Raw genomic sequence first — 26,197 nt, 5'->3', positions numbered from 1 at the left:
CCCCATTTCTGTGCTTCAGGGTGAGATCAGCAAGTGCTGTTGTTGTGGCATTTCAGCACTTCATTCACATCTCGATTTATAAGCTCCACCTGAAGAGACTCACATTTAACCATTTTTATTTGTATAAAGCTGAAGCGATGCCAACTCCCATCGTCATTTAAGGATTATTTGGAAACAAGGGGTGGGTTTTTTTTTTTTTTTTTTAAAAAGGGGAGTATTCACTTGGGGTGTAATAGCTGGCAGAGATTTGGCACATCACAGTCAGAGTTAAGGCCAAGCGCTGTTACCATGGTAACCCTGGCACACCATGCTGGCATATCTGGCAAGAGTTCACAGTAGCTATTGAAGACAAGTCGAAATATACTGACAACTTATGCTGCTAGTCAAAGAGATTTTGTGACAGCTCAGGCAGAAAATGGATGTGGGTTTGGGGTGTGAGAGAGCGATACCTGAGAGAAGATGTAAATTGGCCAACATGTATAAACTATTCTTAGCTAGTAATAAATCTATTAAATGACTGTACCATATATGTAATGATTGCGTTCTGCCTCATGTCAGACCACTTCGCTTCTACTCATTCGGGATTCTGTTGTACAAAAAAAAATGCCAGATTTGTTATTTGGGGCTTTTTTTTTTTTTTAAAGATCAGAAATTTTTATGACCCAACATCCAAACATAACAAATGTATATACTAATTCAGTTTTTTTTTGTAGATTCTTTTTGAATTTCTGCTTGTTCGGGTTGGGTTCCTTTGTTTCTTTTCTTACTTTCATCTAACACATAAACTGTAGCCGGGGGTGGCCACAGTCACAAACTGGCTCCACCACTGGTCCCCATCCTTCCCGTTCCTCATTATCATCATCCTCTCTTCACAGTAAGGAGTTATAAATAAGAACTCTTTGTCTATCACACAGACTGTGGAAATCCTGTTATGATGACACATAAGAAAGTCTTGTGTCACTGTCTCTTTAGGGGCACTAACACAGATCTAAGTGCCTTTTATGCACAATCTCTTAAGGTTATACAATTTAATTTGACAAATTCATGACAACCAGTATGTCTTGACTGAGGAATTACTCAAATTAAAAACATGCTCATTATTTGAATTGACTGAATATACTGGATGCTGATCTCTCACAAGGGAACCCAAAATTGACTCATAAAAAAGGGGTATTCTGAATGTGGAGCAGAAACAAGCATCGACAGAAGAACACATAATTATTCCAGCCAGCTAACCCTCCACTCTTGGTGTAGTAGTGGTGTAGAGAGGGTTTACCAATACATTAAGAATTGTTTCAATGATTCCTTCACATTCAAAAGTCTATTTTAATGATTCCAAGTAAGTACCTCTTACACTGAGCACTAACCTTGATTTCTTCAAAGAGATTTTCAACATAGCACTTTGAAATTAAACTGGAAGGCTTCCTGTGGGAATCTGATGTGAGTCATGTTTGCTGAAAACTGTTAGATATTTTCAGTCACCAATTACTTTTATTAGACACTTGATGTTAAAACTCTCATATTACACTTAAAGACTTGATGCATTTGATCCAAAAGATATTGACAAATGCATTATTTGAGAGCATGTCATAATTTTTATTATACTCTGTCCCACATGGTAGAATTTTCTTTAGCATTACCATTCAAACTAGTCAAAATAGTTTCTGGTATGGAAGTGAAAGTCAGTTTCGTTTTACCTGATTTCTATTTACAGTATTTCCATCCTTCCACTAAGTTTTTCAGTAGTCATAGTAATGCTTAAAATAAACAAGCTTCATGTTCTGGCAAATATAAGTGGTTAAATAAAAAATAAAGATCCACGCCTTTACATGAATGCTTTCTCTAACTCTGCCACAAATGTGCCAGAGTACATAGTCAAGTACAGAGGAGCAACACCCACAATGACGAGGAAGAGGTTCATATATTATTTTTAACCCTTAATGAAGCAACAGATAGATATATATTGCAGATCTGTTTTGTAAAACAAGTGAAGCAAGATTTACTGACTTAAGATATACAGGCCAGTATATAGGAGTTGGAGGACCCTTCAGATCTCAGCAGCATCACTCAAGAGAAACAGCTCAGTTTCTCAGTCAACTGTTGCGTAAGACGTTTATTGTTTGGGGCCCCCCCATTAGGAGTTTCTCAGCTCTTGCTCTCATGTTCCAACACCCCCTCACTTCTGAGCCTTGATTGGTTAGTGAGGTCCTTTGCTCCATGTTGAGTGGAGGAAGTGATTGGCCCTACCCCTACACTGCCATGAGGTGTCATTGACAGCCTCATTGGAGGCATGTGTCAGCCCATGTGATGCTAAATGACAAATGCATGATGTCATCCACAGAAGTAACAAATGTCCTGGGGGAGTGGTGGAGCAGCCTACATCCAATGCCTGCATCTGTGCACATGATAAAGATCGTTATCACTTGAGAGGTAACTAGTGCACAAGGCAACAGACTGGGTAATAATATTGGCCCATAACTCCTGTAAGTGAACATATTAGGGATGAGCGAGTACACCACTATCCGTATGAGGGGCGGGACTTACACAGGAAGTGGGCGTGGTGTACACGAAAGTTGTATTTTTAAGCCTGAAATTGCTATGTGTTGATCAGAAGCTGCTTTATTTATCTCAAACCTCCAGATATTTTTGTTTACAGCTTCATTTGTATTACACTAAGGTAAGAAGAGCAAGCCGACCGGAAAAAACCTGACCCGGTGAAGAAACACGATGCGGGCTGCATGCAGCTCCGCTTCTGTGACCAGTCAAGTTTTTACAGCATAACCCGATGAAGTGAGGCAGATTTGAAACGTTTGGGTTCTAAAAAGCTATTTTACAATGATGATGCAGCCTAACTTTTTATCACCATCAGGTCAAATGCTGATCTTACCGGGAGACTCCATCAGGTAGTAAATATCGATGTGTGTCACCTCCGGCCGTTCAGTGGGATCATTTCTCCATAAAAATAGAGACACACAGAAGGGACAATGAGAAAGACCCACAGATGTGAGTTTTTTTACTCTACCCCTTTTCTCCGGTACAGCTAGCGTGTTAAAATAATCATCTGACATGTTGAAATAATGTTTTAAGCTAACTACCGGACAGTGCTTTTTAAATTGTGCTGTCCTTCCTGTGGGCGTGGCTTTCGGAGTATGACGCGTTGCACTCTGTCCTATCACAGGACGCCCTGAGGAGGATTCTCCTTCAGCCGGATATTGGCTCGAATATGGTACTCGTCAAAATTGCTATATCCGTACGAGATACTCGTTTCAGCCGGAGTATCCGGCTTTACCCTAATAAATATCTGCGAACGTATCAACTTAAAGTAAAAACATGTCAATATAATCTCCTCGTAGCTTGTTTCCTCTGCACAACACACACACACAAAACTATCAAAAAATATTAGTTACAACAGGCTCTGCAGGTTTAAATCATTGTTATTCAATTCCAGATATAAATTAAATGAATTTCCCCAGGGCAAGCATTCAACCAGAGACGTGACCGCTGGGTTGTAGCTTGGCCACAGTTTATAATCAGTCATGAAGTGGTTTTCTCTCAAGATTTTCTTCTGCTCAGAGCAGTCACACTGTTTGCTTTATCTTTGCCAAAAGTTCTGAAGCAAGAAACCAGACTGTGTAAAAGAACTCATTGGCTTCATCATCTTTCTCACCCTAACACTTCCACTCATGCAACTGCAGAACCTCCTGTATTTATTTAGTCTCGTACTTGTACTTCACCTCAGCCTTCTTCTCGGCTTGTTGCCACCTTCAAAAAAATAATAATAATAAATAAATAAAATGCCTGGTCGTCTTTTACTTCTTTACTTTCCAACTGCCTCTTACTCCATCTCTCACCTCATCCCAACGACAGGTTCTCAACTCTCCAGATGGCACCATCATTTCCATAGACACTCAGCTTCAAAGGCTGGGAGAGGTGGAGGCAAGGGGGAAAGCAGAGCATCCGTCATAGTCGCGAGTAATCCAGCACTGAGACACACTCACTCTCACATTATTGGCACCATGCACCGTGTGATTAGGCAACAATAGTATCCCTGTGAAAATTGGTGTAAATCAAATCATAAATATGGATATATCAGACCTGAATGTAATGATATCATCAATATAGGAGCTAAAGGATATTTTCAAAGAAATTACATTTGTTGCTGATATTATATGGGCTGATACCAGTGAAGGAATATGGTTCTAGGTGAAATATAGGTATCAGTGTCAGAGCTGGAACAAATAACCAGTTGTTAAATCAGTGATTGATTTGCCAAAGCTTAGTCAAAATGCCAAGAATTATTCTTGTCTGACAGGATATAGAAAGGGCAATGGGAACAATTTTCAACAGTTGCAGGTCTGATCAGAATACTCTCTTCACCATGGCATGTATTTGTGCTTGTTCTTTATTTTATTCTCAAAGGTTTAGCAGATGTCCAATAAAATAATTAATTTTGTTGTAGGCATGTTTCTTTAGTTGACCTAATGGATTGATTTGATTTTATAAAACCACTGGAAGGGGATTATATTTGCCGTTAAAACATTAAATTGTTAGATTCTTATCCAGCATTTAGAGCATTTTATACCTTTTCAGTATTTTTGTCAATAAATTTGTCAGTCACAAAAACCACAATAAAAATGAGTGGGAATACAAAAAATAAAAGATGAACAGAGAAAGAGAGAGAAGAAAAGGGCAGTGATGTCCAAGCTTAGTGTATAAGGGCTGCGTATGTAACTCAGCACGACATATGGCAGGGTGACACAATGCATCACAGTTACGAACCCCCCACAGTGTACCACGTCACAGCCAAGCAGAGAGCCAAGTTACCATTACACATTAATTGCACAAATCACTTTACCTTATGATGAATTGTATAGGAGGAATCCTATGGTGACCAGAATTAATGGGTTACAGTGAACGTACACCAATCCCATGATATGTGATGTGGAAGAATGGAAACTAATTTATTAATTCTGCAATTCTGTAAAATGCATCTGATATACCTGACCAGCAAGAAGCAGACATTAGGCTATTAAAAAGGTAAACATGGCACCACCCTGGGAACTGCAGTCCTCCACCCACACAGAGAGACTTTAGAAATAAAGACATTTCCTTTGTCATGGCACTACTTTGGGCAGCATTTCACTGCGTGACGATTTGCAGTGGAGGTGGGTGATAACAGAGGAATAAGAAAAAATAAGAAAAAAAAGGATCCATATGGCTTTTCAATGCAGAGCAAGAAACTCTAGACAGCCCTTAATCAACCCTTGTTTAGAAAACCATATACTGATAAACCATGTAGGGAAATCAGAAAAAGATGAATGATCACATGGGTCACACCAGATGTACCTCACAAATGAATTATCATCACCTTTAATGCTACTGAGGCACATCCATCTTCCTTTGTATCATCAATAACTGTCAGTGTTACAGCTTAGCCATTTGACTTTATATTCCTGTCTCAGAAAAGCAGTTAGTTGTTCAGCTCTTCAGCTTTTTGTATGAATGAAATTTTCATAAAAAAAAAAGCAGAATTTGTTGTTTAGTCAGATAGCAATAAATATTTGCCTTTAATTCTCTGTGCCTTAAAGGCCTTTAGAGCCACATGTGATGACAACCCAATACACCATTTCACCACAGAGCTATCAGCAATTTCAAAATTCACCCCATGAGCAGGAGAGAGAGGCCTTTACATCATGGCCTCTAGAGATTATCCCACTCTATGCTTCTCAAAGCAATGCATTCCTTATGCACAGTCTACAGGAATAAGCCCTGTCCACAAGTACACACTAGATGTGTGTACTTGTGAGCCATTTCTGTGCTGGATTGTACTCTGCTGACAAAGTACTGCAAGTAGACCGTTCAGTCCCTGCACACAACAACATGATTTGAAAAATAGGAATTTGAAAGGTAATTTCCAAAAGTGGTGCTTTTTACTGAATGCAATTCCATTTTTACATACATGCACACAAAAACATGCACATCATATGAACAAAACATATCCAGTCATACTTCAATAAAAAAAAAGGCAAAATTCTAAATGTTGAGGTAAAGTTTCCTTTCAAACATAAAACACAAACATGTCCATGCATTTATGGGATGTAGAGTCGACATTTCCAAAGCTGACACTTAATTAAAAATGAATAAAATGAATTTAAGTGAAAAGTGGTGTAAATATACCAAGCTAGACAGAGATAAATATTCATATTATGTTATTTGTCCCTAACTGGTGATCTCAGCTTTCTCTAGGCTCCATTATAACTCTGTACAGTTAGGATCTGTGTTTCAAACTCTCTCTCTCTGATTTCATACAGTATGTGGCACCCTGACTCCACATAGATATTAGAAGGGTAACTGTACTATAGCTTTTTGACTCTTGAGAGGTGCGTTATGGGATAACTGCGTCAAATTCAAAGACAGGCCTTCAGGGTTCATTATTTCCATATAAACACACTAACCATGTTTACAGGAATGGCTGCCACACTGAAACAATGGGTGTTGTGGTCAGGGGCCACACCTGTTAACGCTTTGGCTGCTAATTGCTCTGTGAACAGCTGCTGCTGCTGGCTTTCGCCAAGTCAGAGCTGCAGCGCCGAGTTGATGGAGACACGCGGGGATATAATAGGGTTAGAGGTTATACTTGATTTTAGTTAGTCCTGCCAAGCTTCCTGTCTCCAACCACAGTGCCTGTGGAGCACAGGGTGCTTCTTTTCAGTTAACAGCCATTGCTCTTGGATGCATTTTATGGTATGTCCTACTGATGCCATCAGTTTGTGGCTTCTTTTGTTTCAATTAACTTTAAAATGTCCTTAGATTATTGTTTGTTTTTTTTCTGTCCCCCTCCTTTTCAGCACTTCCTGGATTAGTTTTTTTGCTCTTGGATGGCAGTTTAGGTTTACCAGCTATAAAAGGTAATGACTTTGAAATATTAGTTCTCATATTTTATATTGATTACTAATATAATTGTAGGGTATGGATATCCACATATGCCTGGCTCACACAACATCATTGAAGAGATCACCTCTGAGAATTATTTCTCAACTTCAAATGGCCAACCAACTTCCCATGTACACACAATCAACAATAATCCTTCAATTGTATGGCAGCCAGCCTCTGTCCTGACACCAGCAAAGGTGCCAAGCACATCTAGTGCTCCTCAGGTAGAAAAGGTTGTTAATGGTGTGTCAGGAGACGGGAGCCAGGAAAACCCTGACGACCCAATCATCTTTCCCTTAAGGCCCAAGTATCAAAGTGCACCAGTACACCCTCAGCCAGCTCCTATCCAACCACACGTAACATCACTTGATGTTGTGTCTTCAAACAATGAGCATCTCTCTCTAAGCAGTGATACAACTCATTATGCTAGTTCAATAGTAGTCTACGATCCTGTCCTGTCTTATATCCCTCAGGCTATAAACTCTCCCAATTCTGACTCTTGGCAGCCTGAACAAGTTAGTGGTGAGCAGAGCGTGCCTGGCTCTAATACTGACTCCAGTGCACAAGAAATTGAATTGGGTAATCTTGTCTTTGAATATCCTGCTGAAAATGCTGAGCTGCCTGCTCAAAGTCACAGTGGCACCTCCAATACTGCAGGAGAGTACAGCCACGCTCATTACTCAAGTGTGGGGTCTTTAACAGAAAATGCTGAAGCACCCACATTCCCAAATTACCCAGCTAATGATGGTGTTCAGTCTGATGTTCAACCTGGGAAAAGAAGCCCATCCACCAGTAACCAGCAACTTAAGAGGACCTCTCCTCAGCTTCCTCAGAAAACAGTCATTGGCTGCCAAAAAGTGGCTTCCCAGAGAGTGAGTGAACCAATCCTTCCCCCCTCCAAACTACATAATCCAGTCCAGAAATGGCTACCAACGAAGCAGGCAATTCCGCTCTAAATCCAGCTACTCGCCAGAATTTCCTCCTCCAATGCCTGTAAGCTCAGCATGTGATCCAGTTGCCCGTAAGAATATAAAGAATCCTCAAAGGTATGTTCTTGACTACAAACCAAAGTCTCTAAATGCTTATTAACAAACCTTAAATAATTAAAACCCTGTTTTGTCTTCAAGAATGGAATGATAAACATGGATCTCTTGTTCAACTGACATGTGAAACATGACAAGTGTTTCAATTCACGTTAAAGTAATTAATATTTCAAAGTAATTATCTTGTAAACTAAGAAGGATGTGCCCTCTGAAGAAAACTTAAAAGTTGAACTGCATGCTGCTTATGCTCTTCCAATGTATATAAAGTTATATTTGTTCATGGAGTCACCTGATAGTTAAGTATTACATACTCATTGAGGATAAATCAATGAACTGTACTAGAGTGTTGTGTCAAGTATGAGTATTTAAATACTCAGAATTGCTCTGCGTTGTCAGTTAAGTGTCTGGCTACACTTATTTTTGTGCACATGTGATGCGGTTTACCTTGGCATTGAAATCCTTGTTTTCCAAATCCCCTGCAAAAGAGAGGGACAGATATTGACAGTTGCATGTTCCAAAACTCGCTAATCTACAAACTATTGACGCTTCATTTCTATCAAAACTTAGAGCAATGAGAATGTACATTCAAACTTGCTTCTAGGCTATTGACGTACACACTAAAATAAACCTGAGCAAAACTACTACAGAAAGGAAATGACTTGGGAAATTTCTGTCTCTCAGGGTGAGCGAGGTTAAGAGACAGGTGAGTATGAGGCGCTTACCAGATGAAGTCTGTACAATGGCTGCAGAACGTCGGCTGCTTGAAAAATCTCGCAATAAATTTGTGGTTTTTCACTTCATGCACGTTTTTCTGTCGCAAAGCACCTTTGCGAGCAAATCGGTTCCCAACCCCAGCTGAGTCATTATAATGTAAGTGATGGTCGGCCATACTCGGCGTAAAACAACCCCCCCCCCCCCCCAAAAAAAAAAAAAAAAAAAAAAAACCTCACACAAACTACAAAGCCACGACTCTATTGTCCCGAACCGATTCCGTGTGTCTCTTCTCAGCTCTTCACAGGTGGGGCTGTTTGTGGCGGAGCGCTCTTCGGTCCGCACGCCTCCTTCTACCTGGACCACAGCTGAGCGCTTCTTTTTCATTCACACTGACGTCAGCAAAGTCCGCCTTCAAGTTCTGTGGGAATATTTCCCTTCAACTTAACCGCACCATTAAGTTTATCTCAGGACATATGTAGCTTGTTACAGGTAACATAATCTGTGGAAGAATACGTCTGATGTTGATGTAAAATGATAGACAGTATTTGGATACGACTGATGCGTAGATTTAGATTAGAAATCAGGCTTTGCAATCAAGGCTATATATAATTGCATCTAAAAATGTTGATGCCTCTTGATGATATCATTCTAATGGCTTTTAATAGGTATTTTTGTAGGAGTCAAAATTGTTTTCCTCATTTTTGAATTCTTAGACATAGAGCCATTTCTGTTTCCATTCTGATCAGTAATTATTTTTCTATGTTTGTACGTATTTGTAAATGCTTCATCACGACGTTATGGGACTACCACAGTGTCTGGCTGTTTTGATTAATTTAATTTAATTCAACTATAGAAATTTCAATACAGTGCTATTTTTTTCTTGTATACATGGCCAATTAAAACCAAACACATACCAGAAGCACTTGAAGGCGACATCAGTTGCTGACCATCCAACAAACAGCCTCAAGTGTTTTGCGCCATCCTGTGGACTAAAAATACTTTTCAACTTTTGATCAAATTGATATTCACTCGTATCAGAGATTTTTAGAAAGTTTGAAGTCTGCTTCCTAAACCACGCTATATATTTCTTTCTATTTCACACTTCAGTTAAAACGTGGACAAATGAAATCACTTTAGAGGAGCATTAAAGAACACATAATGAAACAAGATGCACCAGACCACAATTTGCCGTGCCACAGCAAAAGGTCCAGGTGTAAATTTGTTCACTTTTATTAAATCTACAGCCCCATAAAGTGTGTAAAAACAAACAAACAAAAATCGGGGCTCTGACGCTGTTGAGGAAAAAAAAGATCTCTCGTTTAGATCATAGTTTCTATGGCAACAGGGCGACGCCGCGCGGCCACGGAAAGCGGATGTGACGTAGAGGGAGGACGACGAAGTTTTTGAACCGGTTTGAGCGGCGACGTCTGTGCAGAAGGTAAAGACGCCTTTTAGCCGATATATAACATTTCCTCCAGTACTATACCGCGTTTAAACACGCAGATATTATTTCAATGAAAGCTTATAATAGGCGTTCGTGTTCCTCAGGCATTGGGCCGCCGTGCTTTAGCTCGGTTAGCGTCAGTTGCAACATGTTTTGCTAATGTTTGCCCCACTGTCGGTCTTTTAAACAACAGCTAGGTAATTTTTTTTACCACTACTGGTTGTAGCTGTTCGGCACCCTTGGTTTCCTGTTGTCATGTCATGCAGAAATTTACATTGACACAAAGCTACTACGTTAGTCAAAGACAGGTTTCCAATCTGTTTTTTAATTAAATGATTTAGGAAGATAGAGCCCTCGTTAGCTAACGTCATTAGCTGCGATAACAATGTACTGATTCCCCCAGAAAAGCATGAACAATCATGAGGAGTCCTCGGAGGGGCTGGACACTGAGTTCGACCGTATTCTGGTGGACATGAAGCCATATGTGCTCAAACACCCCAACAAGATAGGTGAGATTTCCCCATTCACTTCATTACAGACAGTTAAACATCACTGTTCTGACAGACTTCACTTCACTTGGTTCTGTAATATGCTGTTATAAGGACACGTATGTGCTCGCTAAATAATTTTCCATCTCCCTTTCTCTTCCAATGTTATCAGAGCGCCAGCGATGTGCCCAATGGATAAAGAAGCTTTGTGACCCAGTCACATGTTCAGGTCTGATAGGTCGTAAGAACCGCAATATGTATATCCGTTTGCTCCTTCACATGCTCAAAAGAGGGGTCCTTGAGGGGCCTTTTACCAGCAAACCAGATTCCGGCAGCCTCAAGACACTCCCTACCTACATGGTAAAAATGGCTGCCTTGTCTTATTGTAAATACAGATGTACTGACATACAGCAATTAGGAGACCTGCTTTCAAAGCACTTCTTAGCCCCAATCTGAAGTATAATGCACTTAATATAGTATAATGTACGTCGAAAGTGCTTTGGTCCAGTTTCTTCGCAAGACTTTTGTTGTTAAACAGTATATCCACAGTTACAAATAAATGTAATGTATATACTGACAAACCTCATAAGTCGAATGTAAAATAATCTGAAGTTTTTATTTATTTAAATTCCAGTCCATATACTTTGACGAACCAATGGGTGGTCGGTCTGTGAAGCACAGCAGTTCAGGTCTTCCTGACTGGATAAAAGGAGAGCTGGGTGGCTACACTGAGGACAGTTCTGTTGTTGGCCTGCTTAAGGATAGAACCAGTTCAACTCCCATTAACACTCACCACAGGTACTCTTCTACTGTACATCATCTTCGTCAGATTTACACACACAAGTGTAAAAAAAAAAAAAATTCCTGAATAACATGTCAGTGACGGTCAATCACATGGCCTTATTGTGTTCATAGATTTAATTGTATTTCCTAGGGGACTTCATTTTGATTTTTTTTTTCTCTTTGAGATGTGCTAAATCAAATGCAAACTTGCATTAAATACTTTTTCTTATTGTTTTTCTTATTTTACCTTCTTCATGCAGTAATGCTTTACAACTGGTACAGTGTTGGTGAAATTTGAGATAGAAAGAAAGAAAGAAAGTGCTCCCTTTTCGTGATTGTAACATAACGTCTACGACCCTTTGGGGTAGATACAGAAGCAGCTGCATAGGATATTCATCTTAGTATTCTTTTTAAAAGCAAAGCTAAAACATTGATCTTGTTAGTGAAGCTGGATACACACAACTTTTGGGAGTGATTGTTCAGCATATTTGCTTAGCAGTGCTATCTGAAAAGCTGTAGACATTGCCAAGTTCTTGCATCAGTCTTCATGAGCAGTCCATTCTGACTTTTCAAAGAGAGAAAAACTACAAAAAGGCATGAGAGTATGAGCAACCGCTTGTATTCTCAATCCATCTTTCTGTTCCTCTTCTCTTTACAGTTTTACAGATGTTGAAACTCATGTCCAGCTCCCATGAAGGAGAGCGGCATGGAAAGAATAAAGTTAGCTAGCTCATTAGCTTGAGCTCTGTTTTTTTTAAACTGCTTCTTTTCTTCACGTGTAAATATATAGATGTACATGTGAGATTTGTTAAAATGCCTCACAAAATCATGATTTATTCTCAATTTCTTAGGGATAGTTTTGAATTTTGATATTGATCCTGAAAAAATGTATACAATTTAAACATCACTCTTACATATTTAAATGCTTGCTATTTCAATGGGGAGATTATGGACAGTATTTTCTCATAATGCACTGTTGCAGCAGTAACGTACCGTATTAGATCTTCATTGTATTTTAAGTTTATTTTAAAGATAGTAATAGTTACCTTATTATTATTAATGTTATTATATGTATGACATGATCAAACTTTTTATTTTCTACCAGTAGGTTTTGTTAAATCATTATTGACTTACTTATCTAACCAAAAAGCTCTGTTTAGGTAGTAACTTTTTCACCTTCTGATTTAGAACAGGGTGACTGCCTTCTATAAGTAATCCCTCTCTCAGCTATAGAGGCGGTGGATAGAGAGATTTATTTTTTTTGTGAAGCAGATTGCCGAGTACCATAATGTCTGATTGGGATAAGACCATGAAAGACATTCTGATCACAGGCTAATGTCCTGATGAAGAAAATTATTCAGGACAGGAATCCTTTTATGTGTCTCTCTCATTTAGATAAGATTAAATGGAAGGAACTCATCTGACTCCCTCCTTATGATGTGGCAACATTTGATCTCTGTCTCACTCACCATTAGCCAGGTAATGGGCAGGGTTTCTTTTAGATTCTAAAACTGTTGGATCCTGTTGAAATTTTGACATCCAAAGTCACTGTTGGGGCTTTAATGTGTTTGTGTGCGCAAATTAATGCACCATCCAACTCCAATAGTCAAAAACAGTAGAAATAAATTACATTCTGCTACTGCCATATTATTCATAATTCACCCACAAGATGGAGCCACTGCTTCGTGTATGACACTTTTGAGTGAGAGAGCTTCTGTGGGAGGGTCAAAGAATCACACAAAACAACTTTTGTTGATTTGTTTCATGTCCACTCCATCTTCTTGTATGTCAACCTGAGTTCAAAGGAGAGATAATGATAAAGACATCAGAGCTGAGGTGGCACGTGTGGTTTGGCTTTGACATGTTAACTTGGTAATCAGCATTGGGGCTAGGTTCACAACTCGAGCAGATGAAGAGCTCATGGTGCTGGTTTTATCACTTTGAGTTTGGATTTTCTTTTTGTCTTCAAAGGCTTTTTATTATGGTTCTTTTTTTCTGTTCTTGTTTTTCTTTTGTCTCAGACTTCTGCCTTCCATCTGCGTGCTTTTCACTCACATATGAAAACTTTTAACCCCCCTTCCACTCTTTTTTCTCCCTCTGAGTAAGTGTTACAATAACTTTGTCCTTGCAGTTTAAGGCGGGATGTTTGTGTAAACATCATGTCTCTCCCTTATAAACCAGCACGTTTTCACTGATCTTCCAGCCTCCAGGTGCTGTTGGGGTATGTTGGAGGGTGTGCAGGGGCAGAGGGATGTTTGTGTCCCAAGGTCAGACTGCTTTCCTGAGAGTGCCCGAGGCTGAGACCTGGGCCCTCTGGCTATGCACCTGGAGGTCAGGCTTGAGTATGGATGTCAGGCTGCTTTAATCAGCCAAGCTGCAGTTTCTGAGGCTCTACATGGTATTCCCATTTTTTTTTTTTTTTTTTGTGTATGTGTGTGTGTGCAAGTGTGTGCGCGTGTCTAGCTCTGGCCGGGGTTGCCACAGCTTTGATCTCTGGGCCTCAGACTCCAGACACATCTGATTCAATTATCTTCATCCACCTGTTGACTTAGAGGCCCAAAATTGCAAACTTGGCCTCCCTGTCCAAGTTTCACAGCTGCATGTGTTTGTGCATGTGCATGCAGGTGTGTGTCTGTGTCCACCTCTGTGTGTGCATGCAACCAGTATGCAAGAGGAGAAGTGAGGAGTGAGCACAGATAAGCTGAAGTCTGCAGGGTTTAGTTTAAAATGTTTAAGTGTAGTTAATTATACATTAATGAAACAATATTAACTCCCCAGCAATGATCCTTTTTTGTGGCAGTTTTAATTATTCATTTCAGTTGTTTAAAGACATTTGTCTCATAAAGTATCACAAATTCTGGCCTTTTTTTGTAGAAAGCCACAAAGTTCCAAGTCTAGCCTTGTTTTCCTGTCCAGGTGGACACTCAGGTATTTCTACTCCAGCAATGGGGAGCATCCGTTGTTTTGCTGATGTTGCGCTGTAGATGCTTCAGCTCACACCAGTTCAGAAAAGTGCACTTTACAAACTTTACAAACTGCTATTACTATCTTCATCAGTATCTTCATTTAATTAACATCACTACACCATTGATGCCTTATGTGCTTATTCTTAATGACACAGAACCCTGCCATGCCCCCCCATGTTTTTGAGTATGCGTAGGAGAAAAAGTGAAATGAGTTAGTGTGTGTTTGTCTGCATGACTTCCAGTGAATATAAGCAGCTTCCCTGTTAAGGTGCTTGTTTAAACCATGATCAACATGATGAGGGACAATGATTGAAGTGTATGATTATTTAAAAAAAAAAAAAAAAAGCGCTGAAGACTGGTGCCATGTGGGTTGCACATGGAAACATACAGATGTATAGCAGAGACATTTATTGTTTAGATGGGATGAAATGCAGACCACAAACCATGCAACCAATGCCAAATGTTGATCTGTGTAAATAGAAAGGGACTCTGCCAACGCAAGCACATTCATAAGCAAACAGAGAGGGAAAAGCAGACTGGAGAGATCTGCATACACGTATAGTAGGTTAACCTCTCACTGTGTTCTTTCTGTTTTTCTATTATGTTATCCCTTTCAGGAGAAAGCTGTATGAGGAGAGGATCCCATCACGACCCACAGCCTCCAGTCCACTCAAACATTCACCCAGAAATGACACCAGAAAAGTTAGTTCATCACTAATTCAAACCATCAACTACACCTCTGGGCTTCCCTGGCAAACTTGTCTTCAGATTCCACAAACAGGGGTTTTTAAGAATTTTAGATTGCTACGAGGTAGGTGTTGCTGTACCACACTGAAATATTAAGAGCAAACCTCCTGGTGCCAGTAAACATGATAGCTATAGTTTTTGACTTTCTTCTTTAATGTAAGCCAATTTGGAAATTCCTGGTTTAATTTTCCCATGAAGTTGGAGGAAATTCCCAGAACTCATAAGATGCAAGTTCAAGCACCAAACAAATGTAATTGTTGTGATAAGAATAGCCTTGACAGTAACAAACACTTGACTGGCAGTTTATGAGATACCCCCAGCTAAAAATAATGTAGTCTAAAACAACAACTTCATAAAAAATCCAATTCTTATGGAAAGTTATAATTTATTTTATTTTTTAAGAGAGTTGCTGATTCAACTGACTGGTTCTGGTGGTGTCAAATTTTCTAACATCATACTAACCTCACTGATATAAGTGGGCATTGACAATAATAGCAACACTTGCTAGTATGACAAGTTGATTCAACATCTCTGTCAAAACATTCTAAAAATCACAGCTATTTTTGTTCACCTTTCATAGTTTTAAATGCTTAAAGAAGCATGCTTTTGGTGGTGTGGGTGGGTATTTATACATTTATAAATGATCAATATAGTTTGAATTCCATTTTTGACTACACTAAATTTTGTAAAAAAAAAAAAATACATCGACAATGCAATCCAAACCAGGAGCGTTGCCACACCATCTAACTTTATAAAACTGGTGATATTATCAGAAACAGATTAATTGAATTATATTTGATTAAATAATATTTTAGAGCTGATATCACAGTTGGAATTATACTGGACTCCAATATATTAATAGTTCACCCTAATGTTCTGACATAAACAATACAATACCAGTGAAATATGATCTCAAATATTAAGCAATGACCAAAACAGTTTGAGATAATTCATATTTAAAAGCGTTCAACAAAATGCAGTGATTTCCTGGTGCAATACAGAGACTGTGATACTTCGCATTGAACATGCTAGCATTGAACAGTCAACCTATGCAGTCTAACTTATCTAGAAATTGAAATGAACTGTTTGTTCTTTTTATTTGAGAGCGAAGGTCTGGCGCTTGATTTCATTCAGCCGTTAACTGTCGATACAGTTTTACTGAGGTACAACCAAGGGCCACACTTCCACCACCTTTATCCGTGTTATCTTTATGAGACGTTATTAGATATTTCCCATATTTCAACATAGCTTTTGAGCTTGGACTGGAGTAAAATGATCTTATATCAATATCAACAGAACCCCTGGTAGCATTCAATTGATACTGTATAAAACCAATATGGAAGCCCAGTTTAACAAAAGGCTGGGGAAAGCAAGTATGACATGCGGTGTAGCTGCATGTGCCTTTCCTGTGGAATTTACTGTGTGATGGAAATGATGTGGAACTGCCAAACATCTGTAGTGTTGTATGTGAGAGAGAGGAGAGTTTAGGGGTAAATAGTGGAGAGATGAAGATAACCAGAGAGTAGAATGCTGTTTGTATGGAAAGAGAACACATGTGGGTGTACTGTGTAACTGTAAGCTTTTAAAGATCTTGTTGTTATTGCCAAGTGGAAATACATTGTGTCAGAATAATAACCTCTGTCACTTTTTGTTGTTCTCTTCCTGAGGCTAAAATGTCAATCAAAGCACTGTCAGAATTCTTTTTAAATTCCTCCTCTATTTTACATAAAATTCTCCCTTAAACTTAATTTTGTTTTGTGTTTACAAATTCATTGCCGCCTTCAGGTGGATGGCAGGCTGAAGGCAGATATGTCTCCTGATGACAGTGACCTAGAGGCTCGTCTCAACAGCTGGAACCTGGGGGTGAGTCCAGGGGCATGCCTTGAGCTTCTTGGGTACATACAGCTGTCAAGATGCTCATCTGTAATGACAATGAGTTAGATATTCTGCTTTCCACTGCCAAGCAAAGGGTAGAAATATCACTTTCACCTTTGTCCTCTTGAAACCACTTCCTTTATACACCATAGGGCTATTGTGGAATGTCAGAGTAGGATCATGACTGGAAGAAAGGTTGTGTAAACTGAGTATCTGAAGATGTGTGCAGCACTCTTATCTCATGTGTTTGCAGTGCACCACAACAGGGCTTGATATGCAGCCTGCCCTCATGTCTTTTATTCCCCTATTTATTTCCTATCTCCTCACCTGCATGACCTGAAGTCTCTCAATTTCATTTTTCTGTTCTTCCTGTCATTTTTCCCACATCATTTACCCATGAATTTTTATTTACTGAACAGCTCTAGTGTATGTTTTTTCTTCTTTTGCTGTCATGCTCTGCTCTGCCATTCTGTCTTTTGCCCTCTTCCTTCTTTTCAGCTTTCTCTGACTCCCTTCACTTTATTCTCCCCCTCTTTCAGTACTAGGGTAATCTGAGGTATCCATCAGCAGACGTGAAGCTGTACACAGCTCCACTCTGCACTCCTCTGTGTTGAGAAGCTGATAAGATGCATTGCTTGGCAACGCTCCTCCATGCCTGCATCTTTCAAATCAACAGATGTTCCTTCAGACACACAGATACACCTACACACACCCACACGCACACTACCTTCAATTTTACAGAACTTTCCAATATGCACTGCTTCAAAGTGGCCAGCTCCTATGAAATTACAGCACAACCAAGCATCAACCAATCTAAAACATCTTTAGCTTTGCTTGAAATTTTTAAAAGCAGCCCATATTGGTTTGTTTTACCTCTAATGCAATGAGGCTGGTGTAGTCAGCATGGTGGCCATAATGATAGTAAACAACAGCTGCTTGAAATTCAGTTAGGAGTTCCTCCTAGATACATAAAGCCTAAGTCAGCTGGACTACCATTTGTTTAATTTTTCATCCTCAGTCTGTTGGAGTTATAAGATAGTTACATGCAGCGCACACTAACCTGCCTCACAAAAAAAAACGTGGACAGGAAAAATCGCATTAAAGCATGACCTTGTTTTTCATACAATAGAGCATTTTGGAGCAGTTCCTACCACTTGGCTATCCATTGTATGTGGTTAGATGGGTGTGCTTATGGCTTGCTCAACACTAGTCCAAAACAAGGAAGCCATCAATCACAGTATGTTTGTTTGGTTGGAGAGCCTGGCCTTGTGATGTGGAGTGTTGTTCCTCTTCTGTGTCCATCCATCCATCCACATCAGGTTCCAATGACACAGAATGCTATGCCAGCTGTGAGGCTATACAAACGTTTACTCACAGGAGCGTGCGTGTGTGTGTCTGTCTGGGCACACAGAAAAAGAACACACACAAACAGAAGGGCATGGGTATACACTTGTGCAGTAGGCACAGGTTTACTATTACATTGCCAGCATTAAACCATAGCATTTAGTCTACATGCCTTCTTTGCCCCGTGGGCTGTGCTCAATCAAATCTGATGACGGGCTGTCTCTGGGTATAAAAAGAAATCCCATTCTTGTTTTCAGCCTGGGCAACGGTTTAGAAGGATATTGATTGATTCATCTCTTGGTAAACACATTTTTGTTTTTCGGGTTTGCTGATCTGAAAAGACTGCTTTGAATGGTCTATTCATGTGTCTCTCTGTGTGTGAATATTAACAATAAATCCGATTATAATCAAGCCAGATACCTCCTTATGTCGAGGGCTTACAGTATGTCAAATAATAACATTGCACACATCACAAATATTTAGTTTCATCTGTCCCTGGCTCACCCTGAAGCAACAGATTGTGACTACTACTTTAGTCCCAAGCTCTAAAGTTCTTATAGGTTCTGTCCTCTCATTTTCATTCATTCATTCCACATTACCTTCATATGATTTGTGCAACCTCACAACTTCTGAATGAGTCACCAACTATTCTTGCCTCCCTCTCTTCCTTTGTCCTTTATGTCTTCCTCTTTTTTCTCCTTCTCTGTTCCCATGTTGAAAATACTGTCAACAGAACTGTTTACTGGGTGTTATTGCTGTCATCTCTAAAGGCAGCTCCTCTGCTTTGAAAGGCCATGATCTTGGTGTTGGTCGGGAGCCCCTACAGACAGCCCCAGTTCATAAGAGAGAAGCACTTTGTGGAAGTAATGGGGTCATAAACAAACGTCAAATAATGTAAGCAAAATAGCAGGTTGTCGACACCCCCTTTCAAGTAAGGTCACAGTTAGTGAGCTTTATTGATGTAATGCTGGAGAGCTTGGAATGTCACCCTTTTACTTTCAGGTGGTTTAGTGGCTTGTTCTTATTTCCATCTTTTTTGTTTCATATTATAATAAAAGAATGTGTCAAGTCACTGTTTGGCAAGGATGTCTACACATTTGTCTCAGTCTGATGATAAACGGACTGGTGATAGCTTACAGATTAGTGGTCCTGAGTGTTGACAAAATGTCCAAGTCAGGAAAGAGCAAAGAATGGCTGAGATCAGAAAGGGTGCTGGCCACACACATGCACACATATGCACACACATTCACAATGCCTTGAAGTAGCCTGACGCACTCTTTGTAAACAAGGAAGAGTTTACGGAAGAAAATCAAGCCACAACATCAGGCTTTTCATGTGTTCCCCACATTGTTTATGACAAACTGCTGATAGAGGTTAGAATCTAGGAGACATAAGACTTTGTGAGGAGGGGAAGAAAAGAAATAGAGGTGTAAAATTCTTCTGTTGACTCTTTCAGATTGAAAACCCCAGGTATTTGCGAGAGAATCCTATTCCCTTGTCTCCGGTAAGTTGTGGGATAAAGGGATCCCTTGTGGTTTATTCATTGTTATGAAGTCAACAGTGCTGTGTTTGAACTTTAAACTCACCATGTCAACTAATCTTCCCCCAAACTCTGCAGATTTTCAAATCAAGCTCTGGGAGGAACAGCACTTTGGCTGATGACTGGGGCCCACAGCTTACACAGAATAAGGAGGTAGGCATAGAGCTCTTAGCAAACCCCAACTGTACCTGAAAGTTTTGTTGCCTGATAAATATCACAATTCTTTGAGAATTTTTGTGCCTTTCTTTATATATTCCCTGCTACTTAACAATCAGAATGTTCAGTATTTCTATAAAAGCTAAAGTTAAACACATACAGAGGCCTAAAATCTCTTGACTTTTTTTGTGACATTAGACACCCCAACAGTTATGTCCATATATCATACAACATACTTTTTGTTGTTGAGATGGCCAATGCGAACATTCCGCATACAAGACAAAAATAATGTCAACATCCAGTGATGACAGTTTTTTCCTTATGTGGACTTGAGCTTAAAATCCCATTCTGAGAGCATGCTTTGAAGTCCCCTCTACCCCTCCCTGCCTCTCCCAAACCACTACTCATTCCCCCCACTATCCGCCTTTACTCGCACTGCTAAATATAAAAATGAGCATGACTTGGCTGTTATAGTGATGGCTTTTCATGTCTGCTCAGGGAAAGTGCTCCAGTCAGTCAGATCAGCTTCACCAAGATAGAGAATAGAGGTAGAAAGAATCAAAAAAAAAAAAAAAAAATGAGAGAGAGGAAGAGACACATAGAGACATGATAGACAAGAATGGTCTTGCTTATTGACCTGTCCTAACAAAGCGCAGTTTGTGGCTGCTGAAAGAAGATTCACTTGCTTCAACACATTCTTATCCGCGTTCATCAGTTGAGTGGTCTACCTGTGGGCTGATATTGAATGTAGCAACACCAATACGAAAACATTAAAGCAACGCACCATGCTGTTTGATCATGCCTCAGACTTGGCTGACTAGGTTTATACAACTGTGTGCAGTGGGAATATAAATTTACCACATCCCAGTCGACCATATCTAACCTTCTGCAACAACTTTACTTTTATAGAAGTGTTGTTACCAGTTTATCAAGTATACTTGTATAATATTAGCTGAAAAATTCACATTGGCATTATAGGGTAAATAGGGTAATTATAGTGTAATACTATATATGTATGTCTGTATGTATGTAATATGTTTGACAGTGAGTATACAGTAACTTAAGTCTAATATAGGTATGAGTGTGTTTGTTTGTAATGTAGGTGGCCTTGAACCAGAACAAATTTTTTTAAGAGGGAAGCTGTAGGAAACTGTTTTGGTGTCTCATTTCCATTGAGGCCACAAAACTCTCAGAGTGGGAGCCAATTCTGGAAAGTCAGAAAAACACTGGAAGGGACATATTGGCAAATGTGAGGAAATTGTGCAGAGCTTGGTTTATACCCCCGTTTATATCCCCCCCATACTCTCCTTGACAACCTTTTTTTTTTTTTAAATGAAATTCAGCTTTCAGAAAAAATCTGTGAAAATTATACAGATTTGTGTTGCAAGGTTCTGCGAATTTGTCTGTACCCTCTAATTTGTAAAAGGGGAACCATATGTCTTTATATTCTGAATCCCATTTTTCTTTTGAGAAAAATATCACTATATTATATAAAGTGCCCTGACTCATCTTGTGTCTCAAGTCACCATCAGTAATTAAAAATGTTATGAGGATTTCAAGAACTATGAACCCTACATGTGACTACACCCATACACATGGCTGTCTAGGCCCAGTCAAGTACTTCACTACAAGATCACTACCCACTAACTAGTTGAAAATGTATTCAGGTTTAACACATTCTACAAGCTACATGTTATTAAAGTCTGGGTAGCTCAACCAACGTCTCAGCTTTCACACCAAGCATCCTCACGAAACTACCAACTACATTGATATGAATGCCGAGCTTAGTTATCTTAGCTTAGTTTATATAGTGTATTTGCTTATGGGTAAGTGGTGGAAAATGTCTTGAAGGAGAAGCAAAGTCCTGCTAATCCTTAAGAACACCCAAACAGTGCCCAGCAATATGTGGGCTGGGTCTTTGTTTGGAAATTCTATTAAATTGGAGACTGATGAGTCAGACTAAGCCTTAGGCCTGAGTCATGTGATTGGAGAAGATAATGGTAAACTGATTAAAGCACTGCATTCTTCTTTTAAAATGTGTGTTTGATTTCAGACTATCTCGTCAGTACCTAACATGAGACATTGTGGGCACCAGGCACATGGCAGGAAAATGAGTTAGTGTCATGCAGTTGCACTCTACTGGCCACAAGCCCCCAACTGGGGATCAGACCCTTTGCTTTCTGATGCCATAATGATGCAGTCTCTCTAATTTGTGGATCCTTTGGGATGGAGGTTGAGCTGTTGGCCTGTGATTTAGAAGGCCATAGCTTCTCCTATCTGATTGCTTTTCAAAGCTAAGAAAGAACAAACTAGTGAGCCTTAGTAGTCTAAAGGGGACCAGTCGTGTAGTTTGACTTTTAAGATGGTGCTTCAGGCTGGGAGACACAGGGGACAAACAGTGTTTCATAATAATAAAGTAACCATTTCTAGAATTTCTGACTTTTCTACTTGATTCCAATGTATTTAATGTAGTCAGGTTAGAAATTTCTAGTAATAAACTTCCACTTACTCTGTTTTTAGACCAACCCCTGGATGATATTATGAGAAAAAAATCACATTCAAGCAACCATAATATATGAACAGACTGCAGTAAATTAACTTCTTGTCAAGTGTGGAAATGGCATCTTGCTGCTCCTCAGTAGATAGCAGAACTCTTCTTAGCAGCTATCCTAGAGCATCTGTGTTTACTGAGGATGAAAGACACTCTAGGACATTGTACATCTCAGGCAAGACGAAGGAGATGCACAAATACAACCTTGCTTTGTGCAGCCCAAACAGTTAGCAGATGATTTGTGAACACATCCCCCTGGGGAAAAAGGCCTTGACCCGTGCCTGTTTTAGAGCATAAAAAAGCAACTGTTCCCTACATCTCCTTGCTTGCCTTTCTCAGAGCCCCCTCCTCCTCCTTCTCTCCCTCCCACCCTCTTATCCTTTCAAGAGCGAAGTGTCAAAAAACATGGCATCTTACAGCATTCGCTACAAGTCTGAAGACGAGAAGAGGGAAAAAAGCTGTACCACCCAGTCGGGCTGATTGAAGACATCTCAGAAGCCTTAGGTGTACGACATTCTTCCTCCTCCTTTCTTCACTGATGCTTTCATAAACAAGTTTCAAATGCCCCTGATCTAGTTTGACAAACTTTCTCCAAAGAAGAGACGATGAGAAAATGACACCCCCACTTTTTTTTTTTTTTAATACTTATTTATTTATTTTTTTGGGGGGGGGTTGCCGGCAGAATCAGGTCTCCACTTATACTCTTCTACTTTTCAATCATTGCCATCTCTTTCTCACAGTTTTTTTTCCTTTCTACACTGACAGGTCTCCTGTGATCCCCTCGATTGCACAAGAAATGACAGTAAATCAAGAATAAAGAGACAGAATATTTAGCAGAGCTTTGTCAGGAATATAGTATATAAATGTAGCTCAAGTGCAGTAATGAGGAGAGGCATCTAGAAGGCAAATTAAGTGTTAAGTTATGAACCGCAGGTTAAAATCTGAGCTTCAGGCTTCCAAGATTCCCCTTTTCAAACCCAAAGCATGGCTGCACATTTTTATTTGAGCCATCATTACAGATGTCCCTTTTTGGTCTGTACCAAGAGAAGGTTGAATGTGGCTTAACTCTGCTTAGCAAAGTGGAAATATTCCACTTCATTGTTTTGATGACTAGAACAAACAAGACCTAGCCTCGGGACATTGTTAACCACATGTTCACACAACCACACTTTCAAAGGAAGACTATTGTCACAGTGCTCAAGGGTTGATTAACACGCCAGAACAGACAGTGACTAAACATGAGTAGTGACATCAAAGCAAATAGCCAGTCATCTTTTGTCAAAGGTGCTCTTTGTATTTCCATGTGTTGTGTATTTATGAGTGGAAATGTCTTGTCTATAATATGTAAGAAACAAATGAGAGAGACCTGATGGCTCTTTTGTAAAATAAATATAAAATAGCTAGCAAATAAATAGAAAGCACATATTAAAATATAACAGCAAAAACGATCAAAGATATTAATGCGCATTTTAAAGGTGCTTTAAAATGGAAAGTTGTGATGTAAAAGATAATAGCATTATACCCAAGACAAGTTACAGGACTTGTACCATACATCATAATTTTTTTGGTTAATTATAGATGCCCATGCATAGATCATTAGTGGTGACTAGGACAGTGATGGCTTCTAGCTCAAGGAGATCTAATGTATCATGTACACCATCTTGAAAATTTGATCCTCTGAAAATATTATGCTAAAACCTAAACACCACCACCAAAGCTCACGGAAACACTTTCACATTATTTTTTACTATACACTCACTGAAGATTTTATCACAAGCATGCATATACATGAATACGCAGTGTGCGGTTAACATCTGTTTACTGATCCACAGAAGTTCACAAAAGTTCACTATTGCACATGTGATATTTGGGTTTCTGCATGTTTCCAGATCGAGATGAAGATCAAAGTACTGGAGTCCAAGCACCAGGAGGAGAAACTAAAGATGCAGCAGATACACGATGCAGATGTTGAGAAAGTAAGAATCCAAAGTGAAAGGTGATGGATACTATGTCAACATTTGCTACCTTTGTGGATAAATATTTCACCATTATGTGATTCCTGGTTATAATTTTTAGAGTGGGAGAGTTGGTATATGTTGTCCATGTCAACAATTTTAACATTCCTTAGGCAAGCAGGTCCCTCATGTAAAATTATCATTTATATCATTATTTGTCTTGTTGAAATTTGCAAGTCACACATAAGAATTGCAAATATGAATTTAATATGCAAATGCTGACATTTCCCATTTTTCTGTGAAAACATACTTTTGCAAACATAACACAGAAGATCATGTCTTTCACTAGGAACATGAACCTACTGTTGATACTTGTTGGGGTGCAAGAACTGATCCTGATGTGATGCCCACTGTAAAGCGCAAATTAAGTCCTTATAGTTAATGGTTTATATTGACTTGAGAACTTCATCTAAAAAGAGGGTCAACTGGACAGACAATTTTGTTAGCTTGCTCATGAAAACTAGTTAGCGCGTTATAATGTCCAGAATTGGGTCTTAATTCCATCTAGCAGCTAATTAAAAGTAAAGGAACAATACGTCCTTTTTCATTGCCCCATCCCACAAGTAATCATCTGTTCAAAGCTCTTTTTCAGCTGGTGAAAGTAGCAGTAAAGCTAGTGTATTTCACACTAGGTGCCCATCGGTTAGGCAGCAGATCAACCACCAGGGATCTTTCACATTCTCAGTATGATTTTCCTTTCCTGCCATAGACACTAGTAATAAGATAACACACTCCAAGAAAACACACTCCAATTTTTGTTCCACTTAAGATTTTCATGGACAAGAGACAGAATGACATCTATCCCCCCCACAGTATTCCCTCTCATGGCTTTGAAGGGATGTGATTGCAGGAAGCTCTCTAATGTGCCTGATGGAAGGTGGGCCAGCTAAGATTTTGTTTTAATTAATCTTATGAATAATTTATATGCTGCTATAAAGGCCACTGGTCATTGTCCTCCTTCTTGAAATGGAGGGGCTAATGAGAGAACAGGCCAGTGTTGCGTGCTAATGGTTGTGTACCAATAGTGTGTGTTTTGTTCAAAGAGATTTAATAAGCTGAGGTGAAGAAGCACATTTTAAAAGTAAAGTAGGCATTTGAGAAATTTTTTTATATATTTTTTTCAACTCAAGAGCAAAACAAAGACACCCCTTTTAGAAGCTTTGTTTTGCAAAAACATGGGCAAGCACTGGCAAGACAACACCACAATGGTGGAATCTAGAGTATTAAATAAGCCATAGAAGCTCAAAGAGAGCTCAGATGTAACAAACCCTGCAATATAAAATGTTCTCAAATAAATGGCATGCTCATAAACTGAAAGTGTTGTTTATAGTTAAGTTTTATAAAACTATAGCAACAGAGAAGCAGACAATTAGCTATCTTGTTAGCTAAGCTAACAAGAAGTAATTATAATAATAATAATGCATTTTATTTGCAAGGGCACCTTTCAAGGCACTCAAGGTCGCCTTGCACCAAAGTCCATGATCATGACATCCAAGGCCGACTTAGAGACAAAGGAGTCCAGTTTTAGCTGTTGGCAAGAAATATAATATTGACAGCCACACAATTAGAGCAGTGGGCACTTGTTCATAGCCAATCTA

The 26,197-nt window shown here is 39.3% G+C and overlaps 2 protein-coding genes across 5 annotated transcripts in view; one reads left to right on the top strand and one right to left on the bottom strand.

Moving 5' to 3' along the window:
- The window catches only part of prkcab (protein kinase C, alpha, b), a 79,403-nt gene extending 70,538 nt beyond the window's left edge, over positions 1-8,865 (bottom strand). For 2 of the 3 annotated variants that reach the window (XM_029507646.1, XM_029507647.1), the window contains exons 1-2: positions 8,699-8,865; positions 8,421-8,452 (exon numbers count right to left, since the gene is read on the bottom strand). In XM_029507646.1, the coding sequence (XP_029363506.1) occupies positions 8,421-8,452; positions 8,699-8,865 (199 nt within the window). Of the gene's footprint in view, positions 1-2,887; positions 2,941-8,420; positions 8,453-8,698 lie in introns of those variants that run through there. The other variant, XM_029507648.1, reaches the window with a different exon arrangement.
- Positions 8,866-10,098: 1,233 nt separating this feature from the next.
- cep112 (centrosomal protein 112) overlaps positions 10,099-26,197 on the top strand; it is an 82,479-nt gene continuing 66,380 nt past the window's right edge. For both annotated transcript variants that reach the window (XM_029508545.1, XM_029508547.1), the window contains exons 1-9: positions 10,099-10,128; positions 10,538-10,643; positions 10,795-10,982; positions 11,257-11,420; positions 14,989-15,073; positions 16,904-16,981; positions 19,794-19,841; positions 19,956-20,030; positions 24,474-24,560. In XM_029508545.1, coding sequence (XP_029364405.1) covers positions 10,544-10,643; positions 10,795-10,982; positions 11,257-11,420; positions 14,989-15,073; positions 16,904-16,981; positions 19,794-19,841; positions 19,956-20,030; positions 24,474-24,560 — 825 coding nt within the window. In that variant the 5' untranslated portion in view covers positions 10,099-10,128; positions 10,538-10,543. The remainder of the gene's footprint in view (positions 10,129-10,537; positions 10,644-10,794; positions 10,983-11,256; positions 11,421-14,988; positions 15,074-16,903; positions 16,982-19,793; positions 19,842-19,955; positions 20,031-24,473; positions 24,561-26,197) is intronic.

The sequence above is a fragment of the Echeneis naucrates genome, chromosome 8 (assembly GCF_900963305.1).
Source record: "Echeneis naucrates chromosome 8, fEcheNa1.1, whole genome shotgun sequence".
NCBI classification, from domain to species: domain Eukaryota; kingdom Metazoa; phylum Chordata; class Actinopteri; order Carangiformes; family Echeneidae; genus Echeneis; species Echeneis naucrates.
The sequence above is the reverse complement of the archived record's forward strand: the minus strand, read 5'-3'. Positions and strand labels throughout refer to the sequence as shown.